At 37.4% G+C, this 25,142-nt stretch overlaps 5 protein-coding genes across 5 annotated transcripts; 3 read left to right on the forward strand and 2 right to left on the reverse strand.

The window, feature by feature from the left end:
- Window positions 1-2,077, forward strand: LOC110712749 (peroxidase 56-like). Its single transcript, XM_021891201.1, has 4 exons — window positions 1-263; window positions 426-611; window positions 726-891; window positions 1,102-2,077. Exons 1-4 carry the CDS (start codon window positions 45-47, stop codon window positions 1,518-1,520), a joined length of 990 nt encoding a protein of 329 aa, XP_021746893.1. The 5' UTR covers window positions 1-44; the 3' UTR covers window positions 1,521-2,077.
- A 262-nt stretch (window positions 2,078-2,339) lies between these two features.
- LOC110712750 (putative cysteine-rich repeat secretory protein 7) lies at window positions 2,340-3,853 on the reverse strand. The gene has a single exon (XM_021891202.1). The coding sequence runs from the start codon at window positions 3,837-3,839 to the stop codon at window positions 2,895-2,897; it is 945 nt and encodes a 314-aa protein (XP_021746894.1). The 5' UTR covers window positions 3,840-3,853; the 3' UTR covers window positions 2,340-2,894.
- A 1,249-nt stretch (window positions 3,854-5,102) lies between these two features.
- LOC110712758 (cysteine-rich repeat secretory protein 4-like) lies at window positions 5,103-5,930 on the reverse strand. Its single transcript, XM_021891208.1, has one exon. It carries the CDS (start codon window positions 5,928-5,930, stop codon window positions 5,103-5,105), a length of 828 nt encoding a protein of 275 aa, XP_021746900.1.
- A 4,206-nt stretch (window positions 5,931-10,136) lies between these two features.
- Window positions 10,137-11,492, forward strand: LOC110712759 (xyloglucan galactosyltransferase MUR3-like). Its single transcript, XM_021891209.1, has one exon. It carries the CDS (start codon window positions 10,137-10,139, stop codon window positions 11,484-11,486), a length of 1,350 nt encoding a protein of 449 aa, XP_021746901.1. The 3' UTR covers window positions 11,487-11,492.
- Window positions 11,493-12,776: 1,284 nt separating this feature from the next.
- LOC110712761 (zinc finger MYM-type protein 1-like) lies at window positions 12,777-16,136 on the forward strand. The gene is made up of 2 exons (XM_021891210.1): window positions 12,777-15,060; window positions 15,250-16,136. The coding sequence occupies exons 1-2, from the start codon at window positions 12,777-12,779 to the stop codon at window positions 15,825-15,827; spliced, it is 2,862 nt and encodes a 953-aa protein (XP_021746902.1). The 3' UTR covers window positions 15,828-16,136.
- Window positions 16,137-25,142: the final 9,006 nt, after the last annotated feature.

Here is a 25,142-nt window from a genome sequence, read left to right on the forward strand (position 1 = left end):
ACTTTAATTAGCCTATACTTGATCAATAGTTAAGAGATCAATCGATGGCTACTCCTAAAGTTATGATTTTCTTAGCTCTTCTTCTTCCTCTTGTTGCCTCGAATCCTGCTGATGGCCCATCCGGCCTATCGGTGGGGTACTATGGGTATTCATGTCCTCAAGCCGAGTCCATAGCATTGAATGTCATCAAAGAATCCCTTGCTGTTGATCCTACTCTTGCTGGCCCCTTGTTGAGAATGTTCTTTCATGATTGTTTTGTTAGGGTGAGTAATATCTTTTTTTTTTCCTATCTATTTTTGCGCGAATTAATTAGGCTATGTTCTTTCAATAAAAATTTAATGCGACTCTTTTATGACCTTCTTTACATATATAACATAGTAAAATTGCAAACAAACTAATCCATTTATTAATATATTGATTCTCAGGGTTGTGATGCTTCAATCCTACTCGATTCTCCTACAAAACAAGGCGAGAAAGAAGCAATTCCAAATCTAACTCTTAGAGGATATGAAGTCATAGATAAAGTCAAGATTGCATTGGAAATGCATTGCCCCGGAATTGTTTCATGTGCTGATATATTAGCCATAGTATCAAGGGACGTCGTGGTTGAGGTATACATTTTTAGATAATTAAAAACATCATTCTAAATCATCTAATAATGTTATAATTGTACATTGGTAGTGAAATGTTCTTATTTATTATTGTACTGTGTGTTTTCTTCGTAGACCGGAGGATCGTACTGGGATGTTGAGTTAGGAAGGCGAGATGGTTTTGTTACTTCGAATACTGAAGCTCTAGCTAATTTGCCACCACCATTTTTCAACATTTCCTCTTTGATAAATAGTTTCAACCAAAAAGGACTAACCATAAAGGATCTCGTAGTTTTATCAGGTATGTAAATATATTTAACAACTCTTTATTTATTTTTACTTACATTTTTTATCGTCTATCAGTAAATATATTAAACAAGCTCATGACCTAGCCACTATAGCCAGCAACAGCCTTTCGTCTTTTAATAATTATATATATATACACTTTTTGGTATCCAAATTGAACTTTACAATTCACTATAGATAGTAACTCGAGAAAACAATTGTGCAGGAGCTCACACAATAGGTGTATCTCATTGTTCGTCGTTCAAAAACCGTCTATACAACTTCAACGGAGGAGGTGACAACTCTTTCGATCCAACCATGGATCCCAAATATGTCGCTGCATTAAGGAAGAAATGCACCAAAAATGGTCCTGACGTGATTGTGGAAATGGATCCCAAAAGTTCCAACAAATTCGATAATGATTACTTCGAGACTGTGTCTAAGAATAGAGGATTATTTCAATCCGATGCTGCATTACTCGACGATTACGCTACTCAATATTATGTTGAAGCTCACAAAAATGGTAAAAATGAAAAGCAATTCTTCGAAGATTTTGGTGTATCCATGGTTGGAATGGGTAGAATTGAAATTCTTACTGGTAATGCTGGTCAAGTAAGGAAAGTTTGCTCAAAGATTAACTACTAATTAAATGCACGTACGTACGTGACGTTTCGTGGTGGTCCGAAATTCTCTTCATATTAATTAATTGATTTGTTCATTTGGTTATACAAATTATTGCATGAATAATTAAGAAGATTAGTTAAGTGTATGTTTGTGAGATTTAATATTGGTAATTTCAAGAACTTATAAGTTCAAGTGAGATTGATCGAGCCGTCTCCAAGACTCCAACTGAAGATCGAAGTAATATATGGCTTTAACGGAGTATATGTATGCTCAAAGAGTCAAAGCCACTTTCATTTTTGCTATATACATAGGTAAAATGATGATCTTTCATAAGATCTCAAGAAAGTGTATGTAGTTAAAATAATTTCCATTACTTTGTCTTTGTTTTCATGTAGTTGGATGCTCTCTTTCTATATTAATTAACTATCATTATTTATAAACAAAATTATTATGGAGTATAATTTTTGTGTAAGCTAGAGTTTAGTTTTTGTTTTTAATTTTTTTTAGTAAATTTGATTAATTGCAAAAACGTCATACAATATCTACAAAAGACATTGACTTTAAATGAATCAAATAAAGGTATTCTTTATCAAAACTGTGGTTGATGGCAATCGTGGGACAATCTTGCACAATAGAATATATCTTGCTTGAGTGTACCATCGAAATATGCAGCCTTTCGAAGAGACATATAAGCGATTTGTTGCAGCCGCGAGAAACATATATTTGTTTGGTTCATTTTAATTGAAATTAACAATTTGATAAATGTTGTTGCAATCCCATAACATTTTTCCTTTTCACTCACCCTCTCTTATTTTATCAACATTTATTGCGCATCAATATTTTACTCCATTGATAGTTGAGCTTTTGAAAACAAAAGAAGGTTTCAAAAATAAAAATTAAAAATTAAAAATAAAAAATGAGCAAGATATGTTGTAATAATATCAATTTGATCCATAGTTCCATACAACAAACATGTACATTTCTTGAATTTTTTGGCCTTGGGTTATGATCAAGCTAAGTGTTCTCAAATTTGTAGTCGAAAATAACTCAACTTGAAGATAACCCGACCCAAATCAAACTTGACCTGATAAATCTTTTTGACAAGTCTACTTTTTAGACATTATTGGTTATCACTTTTAAAGTTTGGGAAAAAAAAAAACAAAGAACTTAAGGAACACAATAACATTACATTTGTCATAAAATGAGTTCATTGCAATAACACTACTATCAAATACTCAATGAAATTAACATTTGATACGAAGTAATATTTGTTGAACAAAGCATATATTGTTTGATACAAAGTTGCCTACATAATTCCGTCAATGAGACTACCCATAGCCGCCTTGACCATTTCTCTAAGGTCATCATAGATAATACACCCGTAATTTCGAAAATTTACCATGCCATGACTAACGATGATACACACAATGTCATTACAAGCAAGTAGGTCTTTAGGCTTGTTAGCTGGTTACTAGCGGAAGGTGGTGAAGGTAGCACGACCGGTGTATCGTTAGGAAAGTTGAGGTCCATAGTTGGCGGGCCTGATGTCGTCGACGAAGACGTACTGGTAGAGGGAGCGTCATCATTCTCATTGCTAAATTCTCCAATAAAAGGTGCTTGGTCATATCGAAGCCAGCAACTAGGCAAATACATTTCCATCGATACCCTTGCCGTCCCACAACACGCTCCCATATTTCTGAATGCCACTCTTAGGCATCTTTCACATCGATTTCCAAGTATATCAGGAGTGCATTGTGCGAAGGCATACACATTCTCGAACAATGTGAGCTCGCCTTGGTCAGTAGCATAACCTCGACGACTTGAATTATAGGCAGCCTGCGCGATTAAACCATCCATCATCTTTGAAATCAATTTTCCGAATTTCATAGGATCAGACACATTTTGTGTACTCCAGGTGTAGCTCATTTGATTTTGTTCTTGGTGAGAATAGATGGGGCGGTTTGCATAGCGTACCATACATTCCTGGTACCACACAAGGGCCTCTTTTTGTGTAGGGCATTTTTCGACGATTGTTTTGGATGCGGCCTCAACACAATCATGACATTGTTGTCCATCGAGATCACCTCGACACATATATAAGCCATATGTTTGATCGATCCCCTGTCCAACCGTGTGATTATCGAAGGTGGATAAAGAGGCTTTGTCTATAAGGTTAGGAAGAAGGTCAATTAAGTTTTCGTCGTAATTGCTACCCGTTGTGTAATTACCAACATCATTTAGGCAATATTCACTGTGGATATGGAATTTAGAGTAAGCTGGTGTGATGGTGAGGAAGAGGGGGATGAAGAAGATCATACGAAGATCGATTGGGAGCTTCATCTCTAGTTTTAGATGACAAAGAATATTGAATTTTGCACTTATTAATTAGAAGAAAAGTTATTTTAATAAATAAATAAATAAAAGACTTGTTATACTAGTATATAAATCTAATGGTAGAAGTTTATTCAAATCATACATGTATAGATTATGTCAAATTAATTAGCAACTTAATTGTACACCTTAAACGAAGTCAATGTCTTCTTTTCTCATTAGTGGATGCACGAAATTATAAGAATGCTAAGTAGTTAGTGGTGAGCCATTCATCACAACCTTAGAAAATATATCATTTAGCATTTTGACTTTTCATGAAATAGACATATTCTTCCATTCAAAATTATACATCTTTTTCAATACATGATGCAGCCTGGTAGGATAATGAAGGGTAAAAGAGAATTCTTGTTGTTGTCATTAAAGATATAAAGTAGATACCGAGAACTGACTTAAAAAAAAGGGCAATAAAAAGAGGGTGTATCATAAATTTTTAATCAAGCACAACTCTTAATTTAAAGCTTCTTAATCACACCATGTGTGGTCTTCAATGACTTCACATCTTTCTTTGAAATACTAAATGTGTACTGGCCTAACTACATAGAGAAATGACAAGATAAATTAAACTCTTATGATTTTTGATCTACCATTCCATTCAGTTACTATATGAACCTAATTTTAAGAAACTTGTACTATAAGTGAGTAGACATACCCATAATGTAGGGAGAAACACTCACACTTGTTGCAACTTTATTAGATGAATCCGAAAATAGAACTATAACTTCATGTACATGGCCGAAATTTGATAATTGTATTATGTTACGTTTTGTCGTTTGGTATCATGCATAATTTCCTTGGTTATCTTGTTTGTGCGTGATGTTTTCATAAGATTAGTGAATATAACTTGCGTAAAATTGTACATATGACAATGTGATGTTATCCGGCTCACTGGTTAGCTGGTTACGCTGCTGTTATTGTTTTTTCAATTCTAGTTTGTCCTTTTTTTTTTCAAAAGAGCTATTAAAAAAAAAAAACAATGGATTGCAATTCACTTGAAAAGGGAAAATTAATGACAAAATCTTGATTCAACAAGGTTGAAATTTAAAAGACTTGGCTATTGATCTTAAAAATTAAAGTACTTAATAATCCCAAAGCTATATTGATCTTCATCAATATAATTAAATCATCATAACATAGCTCAGATGAGTCAGATCAGTAAAACCATCAAACCAAATATACATACAATTCAGCTATGAAGAAGTATGTTGACGAAGGCTAAGGAGCAAGAGTAGGCGGAAGAGGAAGCGGTGGCGACAACGACAACGACGATTGAGAATCAAAGATAAACGGCGCAGTATCATACCTTACCTGACAATTAGGCAACATAACTATAGTCCAAACTGACAAACTGTCAACACAACAACTTGGTATTCTACCCAATGCTGTCACCAAGCAACTTTCACAGGCTTCTGCTGTCATATCAGGCCTACACAAAACCATCCCATAAAACCCTTCAAACAGAGTGAATTTCTCCTTCCCATGAGCATAAAACCTTTGAGGATTATCCGATGAAATCGCCTCCAAAATCAACCCCCGCAAGGTGGTATTCACCTTCGCGGGGAAGCCTTTAGGTTCAGAAACATTTAAAGTACCATAGTTGAAATACCAAGGGTCATTAGTTTGGTTGCTCTCAAGGGCTGAGATGGAGTTATTGGTGTACCGTATCATACATTCGTCATACCAAATAATGGCCTCCTTCCTATCGAAGCAATATAGGTCTATGGTGTTGATGGTTGCATTGATGCAGGTCTCGCAGGTGGCGAGGGAGATGTCAGGACGGCAGAGGTAGTATCCATTGACGCGATCAGGGCCGAGACCAACGGAGGAGTTGGAGAAGTTGTCGATGGAGGAGGATGCTTGGAGGTTTGATAAAAGGGTGAGGATGTTGCTGTGGTATGTGCCATTTGTGTTTATAATATCACTTTCTAAGCATTTTCCTCCGGCGAAATCAAGTTGTAGTTCTTGGGTTTGTGCTATTGTGATTTTTATGAGTGTGAGGATGACAATATTGAAAACAAAAATCAAAATGTTTTGCCTCCTCATTTTGAAATTTATGTTAAGAGTTATTATGTGTGTTAATGATAGGAAATGATATATATTATGGACCTACAACGACCATCGAATTAAAATAGTTCAGAACATGTTTTCATATTATTTATATATGTGTCACAATCTTTCAAGTTGGTTAGAGAGAAGATCAGTAGCTCATTAGTTAATTTTACAACTTGCATTATCCAACTATATATACTACCTCCGGTCTAAATTACTTGCAACTTTGGAATATTTTATATCTCACAAATAATTAATACCCCAAAGTTGCGAGTAATTTGGAGCGGAGGTAGTATATTAAATACTCCCAAGTACGACCTAGACTCCTAATCCTAAAGGATATGTACCTTTGAATTATTCTTCAACAACTAATTAGTTCATGATTGTCAACTCTTATATAATATCTTGCTATGGCAGGATTATGAAGAATCATAAAAGCGTATACTTCCGCATAATAACCAAGATCCTACCAATGTAAGTATACGATACTACATTCACCCACCCACCAGATCGAGGCTAATTAGTTTTTGTCAACTTTGATGGCAATGGTTATCATTATTGCAAACATGCTACGACGATTATCAGAATGCAAATGTCTCGAGAATTTTTTATACAATGTGCCTAATCTTATGTATACCAGCTAATCAGCTATATATCACATTGGCATCACTATACATGTAATCTTACTCAACAGTTTCATCAAAAATTCAAAGATGACATGTATTGAATTAATCGTTCATGTCTACCTTGGCGAAAAAAGAACCTCAATTGTAAAGAAAATGTTTAATTTTATTCATCATACAGTTTGTGGACGCAACATATAGAGCTTTAAAGAAGATATACAGTTACACAAGTTACAAAGTGATAAAGGATATTGGAAATAAAATTATTGCACAAGCTTTAAAACACTTTCTTTAACAAGTTACATATAGTACTTATGTTTATATATGATTCGAGTAATTAGAAACTTAGAGAAGCTTCAAATACAATGCCACACTAGCAAAACTTGCTATCATTGCACCAATTACTGAACCGCCTCGTGTACCTGCAAAGAATGAAGAGAGAGAGAGAGTCACGCATTTATTAAGTAACATATAGATTACATATATTTATACGGTATAAAACAAGGACCTTAGACAAATTGTGAACGTTATAACATAGTAATGTTTCTTTGCCCCTAAATTATTAGTCTCTCCATTTTATTTTATATGCCACAATGGCACAATTTGACTTTTACAGTATTCAATGCACATCTTTGATTACGTATATGTTTAGTTAGATGAGTGTAAAAATTAGGATAATGATATATGTAGCCCTTAGGGCTATATGTAAGTATTAAATATATACTTCTTAAAATGGAATTAAGTTGGGAATTCATGATAAAATTACGCGCAGACGGTGCAATTAATGTTAATTTATCCTCAATATTTCCTTATTTAGCTTCTTATAGCCCTTAAGGGTATGTTTATCATTTTTCTAAAAATTATACTCCGTACGTAATAAAATTATGATATTTGGAAATTAAAATTCATTTTAAGATGAATCTATAGGTCACATATTAGTCAAAGTTTTAAAAAGGGTAATGCTATATGCAGCCCTAATGGCTGCATATAAGCATTTAATATACTTCCTTTTTTAGTATTAAGTTGGGAATTTGTCAACGAGTAATCGATGTAATAAATGTTTATTAATCGTCAATTCTTTTCATTTGTTGCATATATCTTTTTCCTTTTAAAAATAACCACAAAAGTTAAAATGTACCAATAATAAATAGAGGGAGTAGGGCCTCGATCTTAAATATCTAAGACGGCACGCACTTGACTCAAGCAGTTGCCAATTGGGCAATTGGTCATACCTGTTGAGAAAATTGGACGTTGTTCAAAAGTTCGAGAAAATTTCCACGGACGACTTAGCACATCACCAGATAATACATAGCTCAATCTACATATTGGTGAAAACATTTGTCCATAAATTGAGCTAGTATAATTTGTAGTGAACACACTGAATCCATTTCGCAAGCACATACTGCAATTTACAGAGGTAATATCCGGATTACATTGTCCGAGTGTGTATATGGTTTCGGACCCGTACTTGGCCGTTGTCGTGGCGAAGTACCGGGAGGAAACAGGAAACTCAGCGGTAACGTTTCCGATTAAATCAGTTACGGTGTCACCCAAAATCCGATTAAAATAGATTTCAAGTTTCGCGGTTTCATGGCTAGCTTGAATGAACCGCGGGAGCTCTACCTTGATAGTGGAAAATGAGAGGTTAGCGTAGTGTAAGGTGCATTCTTCGTAGTATACGATGCCTTCTACACTAGAAAGGCACGCCGATGTCATGTTTTTTGCGGCACTTGCGATGCATTTTTGGCACGTTTGTGGGGAGACGTCGTAACGACAATTAAAGTAGGCATTAGTGTTAGAGCTGTCGGCTGTCCGTTGCTTCTTTTTGGCCGCCTATTCTTTTGAGGGGTGGTTTCCCCTCGGAATTCTTGACATAAGAGTTAAGATCTCCTTTATCTGTCAGGCGGTCCAGAAGACGCTTCAGGCTGATACATTCATTGGTTTCATGACCAATGTCCTCGTGACAATGACAGTATTTATCTTGGTTCCGATTGCTGGCAGAACCCTTCATTGCGACCGGCTTCTCAATTGACATCCGACCTTTGATTTCATCGAGGATAGCATGGCTATCCTTGTTAAACTCATACTTGGGGGAGTATGGTTTAAATTCCTTCTTCTTTTTCTGGGACGGTTGTTCAGAGGAGTCGGCAACCCATACTTCTTTTCTCTTTTTCTCTTCCTTATTGGCCGACTGTTTTGGCCGGCTTTCCCTTTTGTCGGACATTTTGTGGTCCGACTGCTTTTCAACATTACAGAGGTCAGTTGCCTGAATGTAGGCGTTCGCCTCCATCATTTCTTCTTAGGGGGTGGTCACCCTCTTTCTGACGAGATCGAATTTAAAGTTTTACCCGTCCTTCAGACCTTTGAAAAAGTCTGTATAGGCTACTTCATCTTCCTTTGCTACACATGCCAAATATTCTATTGTTTGCATTTGACCAAAAATAATGTACAAGTACTCGTAATTATTCTTGATTTCTTGGTGATCATGGTCTTCATGGATATATTTGTTTTAGCCTCTTGAATCTTTGTCATATCGTTCTTGATTTAATTCCCTTGAAACACATAAAATTATATTATTTGACCAAGGTTACCTAATAATTCTTGATTTCTTAGTGATCATTCATGGATAATAAATGCCTTAGCAAAAACTTGGTAGAAAATGAACCAAACACTACCCAAATAATCCTATAGAGCCACCATCAACAATAAAACCCAACAATGCACCATCATATACCACCACCACCACCACCGAGCGGGCACCACCATTAAATACTACCTCCGTGTATAATGATTCTCCTGGATCCCTCACGACTCAATACCAGCAGAAGTATAGAGCAAGCCCCATTTTATCAGTATAATAAGTGGGTGATAAACATGGTTTTATAGCATAGGCTAGAATTAATGAATGTATTTTACTCCTTTCAATAAAAAAACAAAAATAAAATAAAAATCTATAGAATTGTATAAATTACGTATATTTGTCAATTTCTCCATTCGGAAAATATATTGTCTATTTATTATTCCTAGACAGTTGTTTTTGAGAAAAAAATTAGATATGTTCCCAACTTGTTTTTTTTTTTTTGGAATAGAGATATGTTCCCAACTTATATATATTTGTTCTAGTTGTTTAAGAGCTACTTCATAAATTTCACCCTAAAAAAAGGTCGAAATACTTGCAACCATGCATTATATAACCTGTACACTATACAATTAAGCCATACTCGATCCTAGAATTGTGTTAGAATGAGAAAAACAACTATTACTTTTGAAAATTACAACTTATGTAACAAGTGATAGCCTACAAAATAGGTTAATTCAGTCCAAATTCTTAATAAACATTGAAAGTTTCAGCTTCCTCCTCTTTTGTTCCTCATTTTCAGCCCCAAAAAAAAATCACTCTCATTTCCAACATTGTACCCACGAAAATCCTCAATCTTATGAATCAAAATTTTTAATGTGATTTAATCTTATGGTTATTTCATGTTACAACTATTCTTATTGAATCCTATGTCCTCCATATTTGTCTTGATTCATCTTCTTAATGATACACCGGAGAGCGAGAGCTCATCGCGGAAAGATGCATAAAACAACCGTGGCAATATGTAAGAATAAATTCTGGTTGCTTATTATATCCTTATTCACAATATGGTCACTTTTGATTTGCCTAAATTATTCGTCTTTGATCGATAGTGTAGCTTCTTTAGCAAAATTTTACGTATATTCTGTAAATTACCAACATGAGATTCCAATTATTGCTAACCCTAGATACACCGAAAGTATTAGTTCCACCTTAGATGAAAGTAATGCCAACAACACCACTAGCATTAGGGAAGAAACAGAGGAAAAAACAGGGGAAATACAAGAAGAAACAGAGGCAAAAACAGAGGAAACAGGGGATGATGAGATTGATAAGATTTTAGATGTGAATATGAAGGATCTTGTCGAAGACAGTGATCATAAATCATCTATTAGAGTTATCGAGAAGAGCGATCAAGATGAAATCATCAAGGAAACGGCGGTAGCTAGGGAAACAATGAACGAGAAACCACAACAAATTCCAACTTCTAAGAAGAAGAAAAGGAAAGGGAGACCTAAAAGGAGGAAACCTCCTAAGAATTTGCCAAATACTCAAGTAGTGAATACAAATTATAATCAAGAATCATCATGGAACAACAATGTAGGTGAAGAGAAATCCGATGTCTCGCCTCCTCCACCACCACCACCATCTCCACCGCCGCCATCCCCACCTCCACCTCCACCCCGGGTATGCAAAACGGCGCAAAAATCTGACCCAAAATCCTGCTCGGGGCGCTACATTTTTGTACACACACTCCCTAGGAGGTTCAATGTAGACTTACTAAGGGATTGCAAGTCTCTTGACTTATGGATGGATATGTGTGAATATGTGAGGAATTCAGGTCTAGGCCCTGAGCTTCCAAACTCGGACCATGTTTTCTCCGAGCATGGGTGGTTTGCAACTAACCAATTCTTACTAGAAGTGATCTTCCATAATAGGATGAAGCAGTATGATTGCTTAACAAATGATTCTTCTATTGCATCCGCTATCTTTGTACCATTCTACACAGGACTCGACGTAGCACGACACTTGTGGAATACGGACTCCGATATAAGAGACTCGGGTGGATTCGAGTTAGTCAGACTACTTAAGAGGAAGCCAGAGTGGAAGAGATGGTGGGGCAGAGATCATTTCTTTGCTGCAGGAAGAATTACATGGGATTTTAGAAGGTCAGCAAACAAGAATGATCCCTATTGGGGAACTAAATTCCTTTACTTACCCGAAGCTAAAAACATGACTGGTTTAGTGATCGAATCATCGCCTTGGAATAGCAACGATTTCAGGATACATATCCGACTTATTTTCACCCTTCAAATGATGCAGAGGTCTTTCAATGGCAAAACCGAATGAAAAAACAGAGGAGAAGAAATTTATTTTCTTTTTCTGGGGCTCCGAGACCCGATAGACCCGACTCGATACGAAACCAATTGATCAACCAATGTGAGAGTTCCAAGAAATGTATGATGATTCACTGCAATAATTGGAAGAATAAGTGCCATAAACAGGGGCGGAGCTAGAAGGGGACGAGTGGGGACACTTGTCCCCCCATTTTCAAAAAAAAAAATTAAAAAAAAAAAAATTTAAAAAAAAAAAAATAAAAAAAAAAAAAAAAATGCAATTACAGATTTACAATCCTTTGCGTTGCGACATTTTCCAGCCAGCCAAAGCCAAACCCTAAGTTTTTCAATTTTCAATTTCTCTCTCTTCGATTCGCCCTCGCCTTCGTCCGTTCGCCGGCAGTCTTCGTCCGTTCGCCGGCAGTTCGCACTTCGCAGCAGTGACGAGGTTCAACAGCCGCCCTTGAGCCTTCGTCCTTCGTGAGTTCGTGACTTCGTGTGTTCGTGACTTCGTCTGTTCGTCAATCGCCTAGCCGGCTCGCCGTGACGCGTCCACCGTTCGCCGGCAGTTCGCAGCAGTGACGAGGTTCAACAGCCGTCAGCCGCCCTTCAGCCCTTGAGCCTTCGTCCTTCGTGAATCGTGACTTCGTGACAGCGACCACAGCGTGACTTCGACACTTCGTCTATTCGTCATATGCATTTCAATGGAGGTATGAATCAATGAATGTATGATTAATTGAATAATTGATTACTTGTTTTGTTGTTTAAATGTTTAATTGTTTAAATTTACAGTAAATCTGAAATTCTGAATTTCATATTTTTATTACTTGTTTAAATGTTTAATTGTTTATATTTTTATTGTGAATTTGTCATTTGTGGCCTTGTGGGTATTGATTATTGAATAATTTGAATTGATAAATGATTATTGATTTATATTTGTTTGATTGTTTCCCCTGTTAGAGTTTTTGGTTGTTTTTGTGAAATGTGAATTTAAATTTATTAATTATTGTAAATTATTGAAATGTGTAGTTGAATTAGAAATTTAAAATCTTAGCCTCTTAGGTTTTGTTATTATGTAATGATGTGGATTGTGGTCTTGTGGAAATTGATATATAATTTTCGATTTAATTAGGAAATGTCAAACGATTCACCAAATTCAAACAAATCAAAGGCAACTAAACAACCCGATCTTCGACAATTCTTGTTTAAAAGAACGAAACTCAATGAAAATGAGTCCAATGAAAATGAGTCCAATAACTCACCTTCATTTAGCTCCCCTCAAAGTCAAGAAAATAGTATGGAAATGGGTGGTTCAAGTAATAGTAATGTACCATTAGAGGAAGATTTGGTGTATGATGTTGAACTTCTTCCTCATGATCCGGGAAAAAGAATAAACATTATGGATTACCCCGCAAATGAACGAAATGCTGTTAGGAGGGGTTATATTCTTAAAAAACCTTGCCAACCAAAAACTCATGACTTCCCTACAAGACAAGTGTCTGGTTTGCGTCGCTTTAGTGTTCATTGGTTCAACAAATGGGATTGGCTTGAATATAGTATTGAAAAAGATGCTGCATTTTGTTTTGTATGTTACTTGTTCAAGAATGAAGTGGGTATTAAACCGGGGGGTGATGCATTTGTTGATGGAGGGTTTAGGGCATGGAATAAACCGGAAAGATTTGAGAAGCATGTTGGTGGAATTAAAAGTGCTCATAATCTTGCTTATGAGAAATATGTGAATTTAAGAGATGAAAAAAAGAAATCAATCTTGAATGTGATTGACAATGCAAGTGATGTGATTAAAAGTGAATATTTTATCCGCTTGAAAGCATCTTTATCTTGTTTAAGATTTCTTTTGGGGCAAGGTTTGGCATTTCGTGGACATGATGAAAGTGGGGAGTCATATAATAGGGGTAATTTCCTTGAGCTTTTGAAGTGGTTAGGAGAAAAGGTTGAGGAAGTAAGGATACATACTCTTGAAAATGCACCTAAAAATTGTCAAATGACTTCCCCTCCTATTCAAAAGGACATTATTAACTGTTGTGCCAAAGAAACAACTAGGTGCATAATAGAAGAAGTTGGTGATGATTACTTTGCTATATTGGCCGATGAGTCAAGTGATGTGTCCCAAAAAGAACAACTAGCTCTTGTTTTGCGTTTTGTTGATAGAGATAGTGGAAAGGTAATGGAGCGATTTTTAGGCATTGTTCATGTTGCTAATACTACCGCTTTAACTCTTAAAGATGCAATCATGTCTTTACTTGTTGAACATTCATTGAGCCCATCTATGATAAGAGGGCAAGGGTATGATGGAGCTAGAAACATGAAGGGTGAAATAAATGGCCTTAAGACTTTGATTATGAATGATACTCCAAGTGCCTACTATATACATTGTTTTGCTCATCAACTTCAACTAACATTAGTTGCCGTTGCTAAAAAGAATGATAGTTGTGGTTGGCTTTTCGAGATACTTGGAAATTTGTTGAATGTGGTTGGAGTTTCTTGCAAGAGAAGAGAAATGATTCGTCAAGATCAAGCTCAAGAAGTTGCTCGAGCCTTGGATGTTGGGGATATTGTGAGTGGATCGGGTTTAAATCAAGAACTTGGTTTGAGTAGGCCCGGGGATACTCGTTGGAGTTCTCATTACAAGTCACTTTTAAATGTCATCCTCTTATTTCCTACAATTATTAAGGTGCTTGTACAAATTGGGAAGCATGGTGCATCGGAAGATAAGTTCAAAGCTCAAATTGTTTTAGGACAATTAGAGTCATTTGACTTTATTTTTGTTGCTCACTTGATGTTGACTATTTTTGGATACACTAATGATTTGTGTGTTGCTTTGCAAAGAAAGGAGCAAGATATTGTAAATGCCATGGAACTTGTCACTTATACAAAAACGGTGTTGCAAAAAATGAGGGAGCGAGGATGGGATACTCTCTTAAACAAGGTAACTTCATTTTGCACTAAACATGGTGTTGTTATTCCCACTATGGATTCTCTTTATGTTCCTCATGGAAGATCAAGACGTTTTGTTGAAGAAGCAACAAATGAACATCATTTTCGGGTTGGAATTTTCTTAAGACTAATTGATTTGCATCTTCAAGAACTTGATGAACGATTTAATGAGAGGAATATGGAGTTACTATTATGTATGGCTTGTTTAAGTCCTAAAGATAACTTCTCATCCTTTGATAAAGATAAGGTACTTAAACTTGCCTCTTTTTATCCCGAAGAATTTTCAAGCTTTGATTTGATGGCTCTTGAATATCAACTTGATGTATTCATGGAGAATATGCTAAATGATGAAAGATTTCAAGGTTTAAATGACCTTAATTCTCTTTCTATGATGCTTGTTAAAACCAATAAGCATAAGACTTTTCCTCTTATTCATTTGCTTATCAAGTTGATGTTGATTCTTCCCGTTGCCACGGCAAGTGTTGAAAGAGTGTTTTCTGCAATGACATGTGTCAAAAACAAGTTGCGAAATAGCATGGGTGATCAACTTATGAATGATTGTTTGGTCACTTTTATTGAGAAGGATGTCTTCTTACAAGTTTCCGACGAAAAGATTATTGATCGATTTCAAAGTATGAAGACTCGAAGAATGAACTTGTAATTTTAATGTAATGTTTATGTAATTTTTTTCATCATTTTGAATTGTATGACTAAGTATATATTTGTATTTTGAAAATTTAATATTAAGTATTAACCAATTTGTGTGTGAGTTTTTTTTTTTTGTTAAGCTTTTCGTAAGTTAAGCATTTTGTCCCCCCAAGTTGAAAATCCTGGCTCCGCCACTGGCCATAAACCAGCTGAATTAATGAAGATGTTTCAAAGCTCTCATTTCTGCTTGCAGCCTCCAGGAGACTCTTATACTAGAAGATCCACTTTTGACTCAATACTTGCGGGTTGTATACCCGTTTTCTTCCACCCGGGTTCGGCTTACATTCAATACTTGTGGCATCTCCCTAGGGAGTTTACCAAGTACTCAGTTTTTATCCCTATGTATGAGGTAAGGGATGGTAAAGTTAGCATACAAAAAGTGTTGGAGAAAATTTCTGCTCAAAGAGTTGATAAAATGAGAGAAGAGATTATAAACCTAATTCCTAAGATAATATATGCTGATCCTAGGTGTAAATTAGAGAGTTTGGAAGATGCATTCGACGTCACGGTGAAGGGGGTGTTGGAGAGAGTTAGAAGGATTAAGGAAGACATGAGAAATGGGAGGGATGATAGTTTTGGTTATGATGAAAGGCAAGCATGGAAATATAGGTGGCTTGGGAAGTTGGAGGAACATGCATGGGATCCTTATTTTTCTGGTTCTTTTGATTCTAGGAATTTTACAAATTTTTAGGTTACTCAGATTTAGTTTGGTAGAAGAGTTTTTTCTTGCAACTTTTTGTCTTTGGTAGATTTTGTAGGGAAAATCTAAGGGGATTGATTTGTTTTTCTTGGTGGCCCAAGTACAATTCTTTTTTTATTCTGTTTCTTGTGTTGCTAAGCTAAGTTAGTTCATTTAAGAACTAGCTTTTGATGTTTTGTCATGGAAATGGACCATTAAGATCTATCAATTCCAACAATTTACTACTATCATTTTATTCAAGTGTAGCATGATCAACTTGTTACAGATCAAAACTCTTACTATGTGTTATAAGTGCAATGAGAAAAGAAATCAAATATTGCGGGACGTATGGTTGAGGGACATACGGGGCCGCCTGATGCTTCTGGGAAGCAGAACAAGAGGAGGCTCTGGGCGTTTGGCTCTCATAGTTTGATCTTAAATACCTCAGGGAGGTATTATGTGGGTTGTCCTGAAAATCAGACGTAGAGGCCGACTCTGACAGTAGGTCATTCTTCTTTTGCTCAAGCAACATTCGAGCATCAGAAAATGTTCTCTTTGACCCGTCTGGCTGAATACGACGAATGGGCTTTCTCTTCCTTGGTGAGGGAAATCAACACTTAGTTAGGTCGATCACTGGCGCCGCCCTCTCCCTAAGCTTAGGGTAAGGGGTTGCCTCCCGATCCTTTAAAAGCTTCTTCCTCCCAGATTAGGAGGGTCTTCTGGCCGACTGTTCCTTTGGTGGAACAGGCGTCCTCTTATTGATCAGCTCCTGGATCTCCCCTTTGAAGCTATTCATGAAGGTCATGAGTTCACTTCTAGTGATGGGGGCAGATCCCTCGGCCGCCTGTTGATGATAAAGCGACTGGCCGGCTGGTTTACTAGATCCAGCCAGGCAGTCCTCCCATTCCCTCCTTTTGGTGGGACGGAAGCGTCGAGCTCTGAGGGTCCCGTCAGGGGCCGTGCGAGTCTCGACCTCGGTATCATTATCCGTATCCTGGTCAGTGTAGACCTGAGGGTCGTCCATGGGACGCTTGTCACTTAGAATCGGTGCAGACTGTGATTCCATCTCGAAAGTACTCTCCCCACAAACGGCGCAAAAATGTTTCGGGGTTTTCTGGTGTCCTGCGAGAGAGTTACAATTACGGGACTGGTACCCTTGCGCCTGTACTTGCAAAACAACGGATACTCCAGATGGTGGGAGCTCCGCCTCCGACGATCAAGTTAGTACTTGTATGTGGAGTAAAAAGGTGCAGAAAGTAAAAGGTGATCTGGTTCCTCTAGGGGAGGAGAAATCAGAAAGTGCAATTAATTGCTAAGTCAATTCTAGCCTCAGAAAGCACGGGTGTTAAGGTTTCTCTAGGTGAGAGTAATTATTTCTGAATAGTCTTAAATGGAGGCTTAATTATTGTATTTATAGCCTCGGGATGCGTGCCTAATATTAGGTTTAGATCAACCTAGGGCTGATTGGGCCTTTCTTGGAAACCGGGCCTTGGTGGTCGTTCTTCTGGCGGGCAGACAGGAGGCCATGTGGCCTGGCGCGAATGGTCCATGCTGGACTGATTGCTGCTTGACACGTGTCAAGTCCTTGTTGGTCCATGTGGCGGACACATGGCAGGACCTGATTGGTCCACGTGGTAAACAGTGATTGGGCGGGGAAAATCCCCCAATCAAATGAGATTCCCTCCCAAGCTAGTGAATAGCTACTCCCCCCAAGCTAGAACAAAGCATTATCCTAAATGCTTAAATAAAAGACACAAAAGGGTGGGAGGGAGGAGAAGAAAGAAACAACAACAACCAACCAAGGCATTTACCAATCAAACCACATGCATATAAGGGAATAGAAGAGAGAAAGGGGAATAAAGAAAGAGTGGACCGAGTGTGAGGTGGGTGTAGAAACCTGCAATTGAACTCAATTTTACTAGTTTCCATGATATTCCACTTCATTCGTGCTTCAACTTTCATATACATGCATCATATCCTTGGCGCGTTTCTTCTTAAGTAATTTCAATCCAAGGTCCTTGTGCAAGAGTATGTACATAAGCACCTATACAAAGAAAAACAAAAGAAACACAACTAAAAGAATGTACAAGAGAAGAATGAAGTGAAAAATAAATAAATAAAACTATGTAAAAAAAGAAATTGTGTTATCTAGTAAATAACACCTCAAGGATCGCAATAATTTGTCATATGCACTAGCATACACCTCATAGAATACTAAATATACAATTGACAAAAGAGAAACATGCAACAAGAGTTCACATTTATGGAAAAGAGAAGAAGAATACCAAGAGAAAGAAGAGGGGTCAAAAGAGAAAACAAGATAAATACGAAAAAAAATCAAAAGATGGATAACAAGAGCAAAAGGGGGGCATACTCTCCTCATGAAACATTTTGATTGGCAATTCCACCATTATCCTCAATAATCACCAAATTGGATGCATGCAAATCATGGGAGACATGAGGCTTCTCATGTAGAGAGGGTTTGAGAAAAGAGGGTAATGATATGGGGTAGGAAGGAATAAGGTCAAGCTTCCAAGAAAAGGGGATATGAGGTGGAGTAATAGGAACAATGACATCACAAATAGCCCCTCTCACATCACCTTGCTTCAAATCACAAGCTTTCTCAACCAACGACCTTTGGCTCAAGGTATTCTCTTCCTCAAATTTCTCACCATCCTCACAAATATCCTTAACCACCATATATAGAAGATGCCTCACTCACACCATAGGGTGGGGTTGCTCTCAAGGAGGGTGAAAATGGGGGAGAAGGGCAATGTAGCTCAATAGGGAGAAAGAATGAGATCATCTTTTGCGTTGGAGGCACAAGAATCAACTATGGATATCTCACTAGGTAAAAGCTCATGACTCTCAATGTCCTCAAACACGCAATCTCCATAAGAACTCATCTCCTCACATTCACAACCTTGGCCCAAATCATTCTCAAAAACACTCTCAAACTCCAAGTGAGGTGCATCACTATTATAAACATCATGGACTTGTTCCTCTTGAAGTTCATGGACTTGTTGGGTGAGAGGTTGTAATTAGGCAAGAATGTAGGCATCAATGTTAGTGGGTTGAGGTTCATGTTCAAAATCAAATTTCATATTATCAAAATTAGCACAAACCTCATCACAATGAGCATATAAGGGGGAGGGGTTGACATGCGTATTAGGTTCTTCATAGGGAGCATTAAGCATATCAAGGAAATTCATGTAGAAGTTAAGAGAATTTTGAAAATTTGCATCATAACTAGAAACATGAGAATCCCTATCATAAGTATCCCTAGCAAACCACATGTGGAAATTCCAGGCATCACCCAAAGATAAATCACAAAATTCACCATTGTACATATCTTCTACTATATATTCACTCATACCCCAATAAGCTATTTCACAAGAATTCCAAAGAGAACACCCATGGTAGCTTAGGAAGCCATTTAGGCTATCAAAGTACACTCCAAATGGCTCATTCTCATATTGAGGAAAAGACAAACTTGCCATATATTTTTTTTTTCAAAAGCAAAACAAGAAAAGAACAAAAATAATATAAAATAAAATATACACAAGGACCTAGCACATCTAATTAACACAAACCAATTGTTTAGGGTAAAAATACCCATGACAAATGGACCAATCCGGACCTGCCACGTGTCCGCCACGAGGACCAATCGGCGTCCGCCACTTGTCACTCTATGAGAGGTTCAGCATGGACTAATCAGGCAACGCCATGTGGCCCATAATTTGCCTGGAAAACGGCCGTCAAAGGCCCAAATCCCGAGGCAAGCCCAATCAGTCCTAGGTTTACCGTTAAACCTAATATTGGGCACGTACTTCGAGGCTATATAAACAGGTAATTAGCCTCCATTAAGAGACATAATTAACTCAACGAGAGAAGCCTAAACACACGTGCATATTAATCGCTAGACCTTACTTAGCATTAATTGCACCCCCTTGAGGCTACCCCCCGTAGCCAGATTAATCACTCCTCTCTCCAGAGGAGCTAGATCCCCTTTTACTTTCCGCACCATTTACTCCTCAAGCACGTTCTAACTTGATCGTCCGAGGCAGAGCCCCCATCCCTTGGGGTTTCCGTTGTTTTGCAGGTACAGGCGCACGGATCCAGTCCCGGAATTGTAACTCTTCTGCAGGACACCAAAAAACCCAGAAACATTTGGCGTCGTTTGTGGGTAGAGTACTTTCGAGATGGCATCACAGTCTGTACCGATTCTAAGTGAGAAGTGTCCCATGGACGACCCCTAGGTCTACTCAGACTAGGATATGGACAATAAAACTGAGGTCGAGACTCGTACGGCCCCTAACGGGTCCCTTAGAGCTCGACGCACCCGTCCCACCGAAAGGAGGGAACGCGAGGACTGCTCGGCTAGACCCAGTCAACCAGCCGGCCCACCGCTTGATCATCAACAGGCGACCGAGGGATCTGCCCCCATCACCAGAAACGAACTCATGACCTTCATGAATAGTTTCAAAGGGGAGATCTAGGAACTTATCAACAACAGGGCGACTGTTCCACCAAAGGAGCAGTTGGCCAGAAGACCCTCCCAATCTGGGAGGACAAAGCCTGTAAAGGATCGGGAGGCGACTCCTTACCCTAGACCTAGGGAGAGGGAGGCGCCAGTGATCGACCTAACCAAGTACCGCTTTCCCTCACTAGGGAAGAGGAAGCCCATCCGTCATGTTCAGTCGGACGGGTCCAAGAAAACATACTCCGATGCTCGAATACTACTCGAGCAGAAGAAGAACCAACTGTCAGAGTCGACCTCCACGTTTGACTTTAAAGACAGTCTACACAATACCTCCTTGAGGTATTCAAAATCAAACTATGAGAGTCAGACGGGCGGCACCCCCTCTCGTTATGGTTCCTAGAAGCATCATGCAGTACCGTATGTGCCACCCCAACCATACGTTCCGCAATCGCAATATTTCATGCAGCCTACTCCCTTTTGGGGATAGGCGGCAAGGAATGTCCAACCCTTGGACTGGCAGCTTCAGCTGCTCAAGCTTGGAGAACATCCATCCGCCTTCTCCAAGGAAATAACAAAGGCCGCCCAGCCGGCCAAAGTAAAGAATGTGTTGGTAGGGGCCTATGACGGCACTACCAACCCTAAAGAACACTTGATGGCATACACCAACCTTATGTACCTCCAAGGGTTGGATGATGCCACATGGTGTAAGTGTTTCCCGGCCACATTGAAGGCCCAACAATGGTTCGGCAACTTGCCGGCCGGGTGTATCAATAACTTCAAGGCGCTCGCTTACCTGTTCGCGTCAAACTTTTCAGTGAACATCCCTGCTAAGAAGACCACCCTTGACTTGGGGGCCATACAGCAGGGAGAGAGGGAAGGGCTACGCTCCTACATCAGGCGGTTTAATCTGATGAAAATTCATATACAAGGACTACCTAATGAAGTAGCATACAGACTTTTTCAGAGGTCTAAGGGACGGGTCAAACTTCAAATTCGACCTTGTCAGAAAGAGGGTGACCACCCTCCAAGAAGCAATGATGGAGGCGGACGCCTACATTCAGGCGACTGACCACTACAATGTTGGAAAGCAGTTGGACCACAAGAAGTTCGACAGAAAAGAGAGCCGGCCACAGCAGTCGGCCAATAAGGAAAAAAGAAAAAGAAAAGAAGTCTGGGTGGCTGACTCCTCTGACCAGCCGTCCCAGAAAAAGAAGAAGGAATTCAAACCGTACCCCCCAAGTACGAATTCAAAGAGAACATCAATAAGGCTGAAGGATCCGTCCACCAAGAAAAAATGGAATGATGAAAAAAAGAGCAAGTTGAGTTTTTGAAAGAAAAGAAGTGGCCATGTTTTGTTGTATGTGTTGTTTGGAGAAAAATAGGTGCCATTGTGTTCAACTTTATATAAGGGGAACGAGTGTGCCATATTTGCCCTTTCACAGCAGATATTACTTCATTTACTAGTAAGGATTTTGTCTTATAAAAGTCACAATGATGATATTGGGGGATCAATAGGCCACTAAAAAGATGTTTAATTAGGGGGGAAAGTTCCTCACTTGTCCCACATTTCCAAAGACCTTACTTGTGAACTCGAGACAAATTGACCTGTGCGAGATTTCGGTCTAATATAATTAGCTCATTTTCCTTACAAAGATGAAAATATATACTTCACGACTATTAATTTAACGATATAGTGTAGTGATAAATATTATCGTAAAAAGTCAATAGCATATGCGTGGATTAATTAACTTAGTCTAATTGATTTTATGATATTCATTACTTGCAACTTGGTTTACTTAGTTTTATAATCTTAATTAACTATTTAACTTATATCCATAAATCATTTTCGCGTAAGGCATAATACGATCATGATCTTAATAAGGAAAGTTTCTATATTTTGTAAAATGGAAAATTTCTGTTTTCAGTGCTATGATGAGACTAAAAAACATTTCTTTGTGGCTAGATAAACTTTTTATTTGGAGCATTTTAGGAAGGAAAAAGATAGATGGGCTGCATATAAAAAGTTAAAAGTGGAAAGAATTGATAATAAATAAACATTTATTACACCAATTTACTCGTGAATTGTTGATAAATTTTCAATTTTATACGGAGTACTAAGAAAATATATTAAATGCTTATATGCATATAGCATACCTTTCAGGAATTAGCAAAATAAAATTCGGTCAATAATATACTGTATGTCTTTTTTTTTTTTTTTGACAACCAGTATGTCTTTATATATCTGGTTTAACTTGGTCACATCTCATTATCAATTTAGTAATGCAGTGGTTTACTTTAGAATTTATGGACTATAATATTCTACTTTTGTTGATAATATCGTTGACATTATTGCTAATAGCCTAATACTTGGTCAATCATGTATAGCTGGATTTCTGTGTAGCGTAATCATTGTCAATGTGATGATTTTCGTAATTCATTCCACCTTTGTTTCATATTTGTAAACACTTTTTTTTTAATTATTACAACTTGTATTATTGTTATGTACTTATGTGTATGAGTTCCTTTGACTACTTTGAAATATAAATAACAATTTAATTAAATAAATAACTTTTTTGATTTATCAATAGAAAATATATTAATGTTTGAAATTATATATGGAATACTACTCAGTACAAAGTAGTAGTAAATGTGTGTACATAATAAATGTACAACTAAAATGAATTAAAGTAAGGACTTTTTGTGAAAAACTATCTTATATACATCAAATTTTGTGAAAAACTACCTTATAAAAAAAATGTTGTAAAAAAGTACCTTATAAAAACTTAATGTTGTAATTTGCTACTCCGCATTGTTTAGGGTAAAAATACCCTCTATATGTGGACTAATGCCACCGCGACACGTGTTCGCAAGCTCAGCGCTCAATGAGCCAATTAGAGCATATAACACGTGTCACTCAATGATAGAAGGGTAAAATTGGGCACTAAGCCCATAACCCTAGAAACCGTAAACGGTAGGAAGTCAATCTATTAAGTTAAATAACCTAAAATGCACATGTCCCAATGCTCTATAAATACTGGTCATTTACATCAGTTTCAAGGGATCCACTTTTATCCTCTAAGGGCAATGCCCCCCACAATTACTCTCCCTCCTCTCTACTCTTTCTCTCTCAGTTACATTCTTTCGGTCACTAACTAATTGTCAGAAGCGGACCTCCGGCATACCGGGAGTTCGTTGTTTTGCAGGTGATCAAGCCGTTCAAGTGTTGCATTGCGGATCTGTCTCCCGCGGGACGTACACGCCCTCCACTCGGGTATGTACAAAAAAACCCCAAAACAACCACCATGTGCTTAATTTAATTTAACAATGAAAGAGAAAGGAAAATAGGGATGATGTGGGGGCTATGGAGAAATTGGGTGGAAAAGGGAGGAAAAATAAAAGATTGAAAATGGGTCATTATACGTCTCTTATTCAATGCAATAATTCGGCAAAAGGTAGCTTTTTACAACATTAATTGTTTTATAAGGTAGTTTCTTACAACTTTTATTATTGTTTAAAAAGTAGTTTCTTACAACATTTTTTAATACGGTAGTTTTTCACAAAAATTAACTTGTATAAAGTAGTTCTTCACAAAATATCCTTTTTTTATTAGGTAGTTTTTCACAAAGAAAAATTAGGTTTTATTAGGTAATTGTTGGAAAAAAAAAACATTTAATGATGTTTAATTTATTGGTATAGATGGTGTAAAAAACACGCGGTTTTATTATTCTTTTAAAATTTGTAATACTCCAACTATAGATGTTTATAGACACGTCTTGGACACCGTGAAAAGTCAAATAGGAAAATCATTTGGGGACGAAGCGAGTAATCCATCATCTTTCTTTTAAAATTTGTAATACTAGCTCCGTCCAACTATCTCACTTATCTCTTATTTTTTTAAAACTATGCGCAAATTAAAGTGTAACATGCATTTATTAAAACCGAGGGAGTAGTTTTTCCAAATTAAAATTCTACTCGTATTTCCTTTTCTTAATAAATAAAAGAAATTTGTTTATTATCAAAAAGATATAATATTTTTTTACAAGATTGAAGAAGATAAACTTGCTCTAAAAAAAACACCAACTTTTGGGTGTATCTGGCCACACCGTGACCAGTTAACACACGAGTAAGCCCTGATCATCAAGTAACCCATAACCGACCGAGTAACCCCTGATCAAGTAACTCCTAATCGAGTAATCTCTGATCAATCGAGTAACCAAAAACTGAGTAACTCATTGCCAAATTCTGACAAACCGATTAGCCCTTGATCGACCGAGTAGTCCCTAACCGATCGAGTAGTTCCTGAGTGAGTGAGTAACCTTTAACAACTGAGTATCCTCTCACCAAGTAACCAGACCATTCTTTCAAAAAATAAATAAATACTGTAATTAAAAATATGGCTAGCCACATATGAAAGTCTGTGGGAAAAAAAACAAAAAAAAACTAGCCTCCTCTCATCCCTTTTCTCTTTTCTCTCTCCTCTCTTTTAGAGTTTTAGGGTTTTAATTTTTTTTGGGTTTTGCTTAACTTTCTCTTTGCTTTCCTTTGTGTTCTCCATTTGTGAGAGTTTGTCCCATTTTTTATTTGGATTTTTTTCTATTTTTTGGAATTTTGATTCTTATCTATGGATGAGAATTTTAATTTTAGAGTTTTAATATTTGCAAAGGTGATTTGGATTTTTTTTTATATAGAATTAGGATTTGTAATCAACTTTATAATTGAATCGGAATATTAGCACTGATTACGAAGACATCGAAAATTACTGCACACGTCAAGTTTGAAGCGGTGGGGGTATTGGGGTGCGAAGGGTAATGTTATAGGGCTATGTATAAGGGTCAATTGACCAT

Source organism: Chenopodium quinoa, unplaced genomic scaffold (genome assembly GCF_001683475.1).
Source record: "Chenopodium quinoa cultivar QQ74 unplaced genomic scaffold, ASM168347v1, whole genome shotgun sequence".
NCBI classification, from domain to species: Eukaryota; Viridiplantae; Streptophyta; class Magnoliopsida; order Caryophyllales; family Amaranthaceae; genus Chenopodium; species Chenopodium quinoa.

What these genes read in the sequence shown, in the direction of transcription:
- LOC110712750 (XM_021891202.1), bottom strand. Translation starts at nt 3,839, where the DNA reads ATGAAGCTCCCAATCGATCTTCGTATGATCTTCTTCATCCCCCTCTTC.
- LOC110712749 (XM_021891201.1), top strand. Translation starts at nt 45, where the DNA reads ATGGCTACTCCTAAAGTTATGATTTTCTTAGCTCTTCTTCTTCCTCTT. An exon ending in TTCATGATTGTTTTGTTAGG is followed by an intron (nt 264 to 425) that starts GTGAGTAATATC and finishes ATTGATTCTCAG; the next exon opens with GGTTGTGATGCTTCAATCCT. An exon ending in CAAGGGACGTCGTGGTTGAG is followed by an intron (nt 612 to 725) that starts GTATACATTTTT and finishes TTTTCTTCGTAG; the next exon opens with ACCGGAGGATCGTACTGGGA.
- LOC110712759 (XM_021891209.1), top strand. Translation starts at nt 10,137, where the DNA reads ATGCATAAAACAACCGTGGCAATATGTAAGAATAAATTCTGGTTGCTT.
- LOC110712758 (XM_021891208.1), bottom strand. Translation starts at nt 5,930, where the DNA reads ATGAGGAGGCAAAACATTTTGATTTTTGTTTTCAATATTGTCATCCTC.
- LOC110712761 (XM_021891210.1), top strand. Translation starts at nt 12,777, where the DNA reads ATGGGTGGTTCAAGTAATAGTAATGTACCATTAGAGGAAGATTTGGTG. An exon ending in GATTATTGATCGATTTCAAA is followed by an intron (nt 15,061 to 15,249) that starts GTATGAAGACTC and finishes TGTCCCCCCAAG; the next exon opens with TTGAAAATCCTGGCTCCGCC.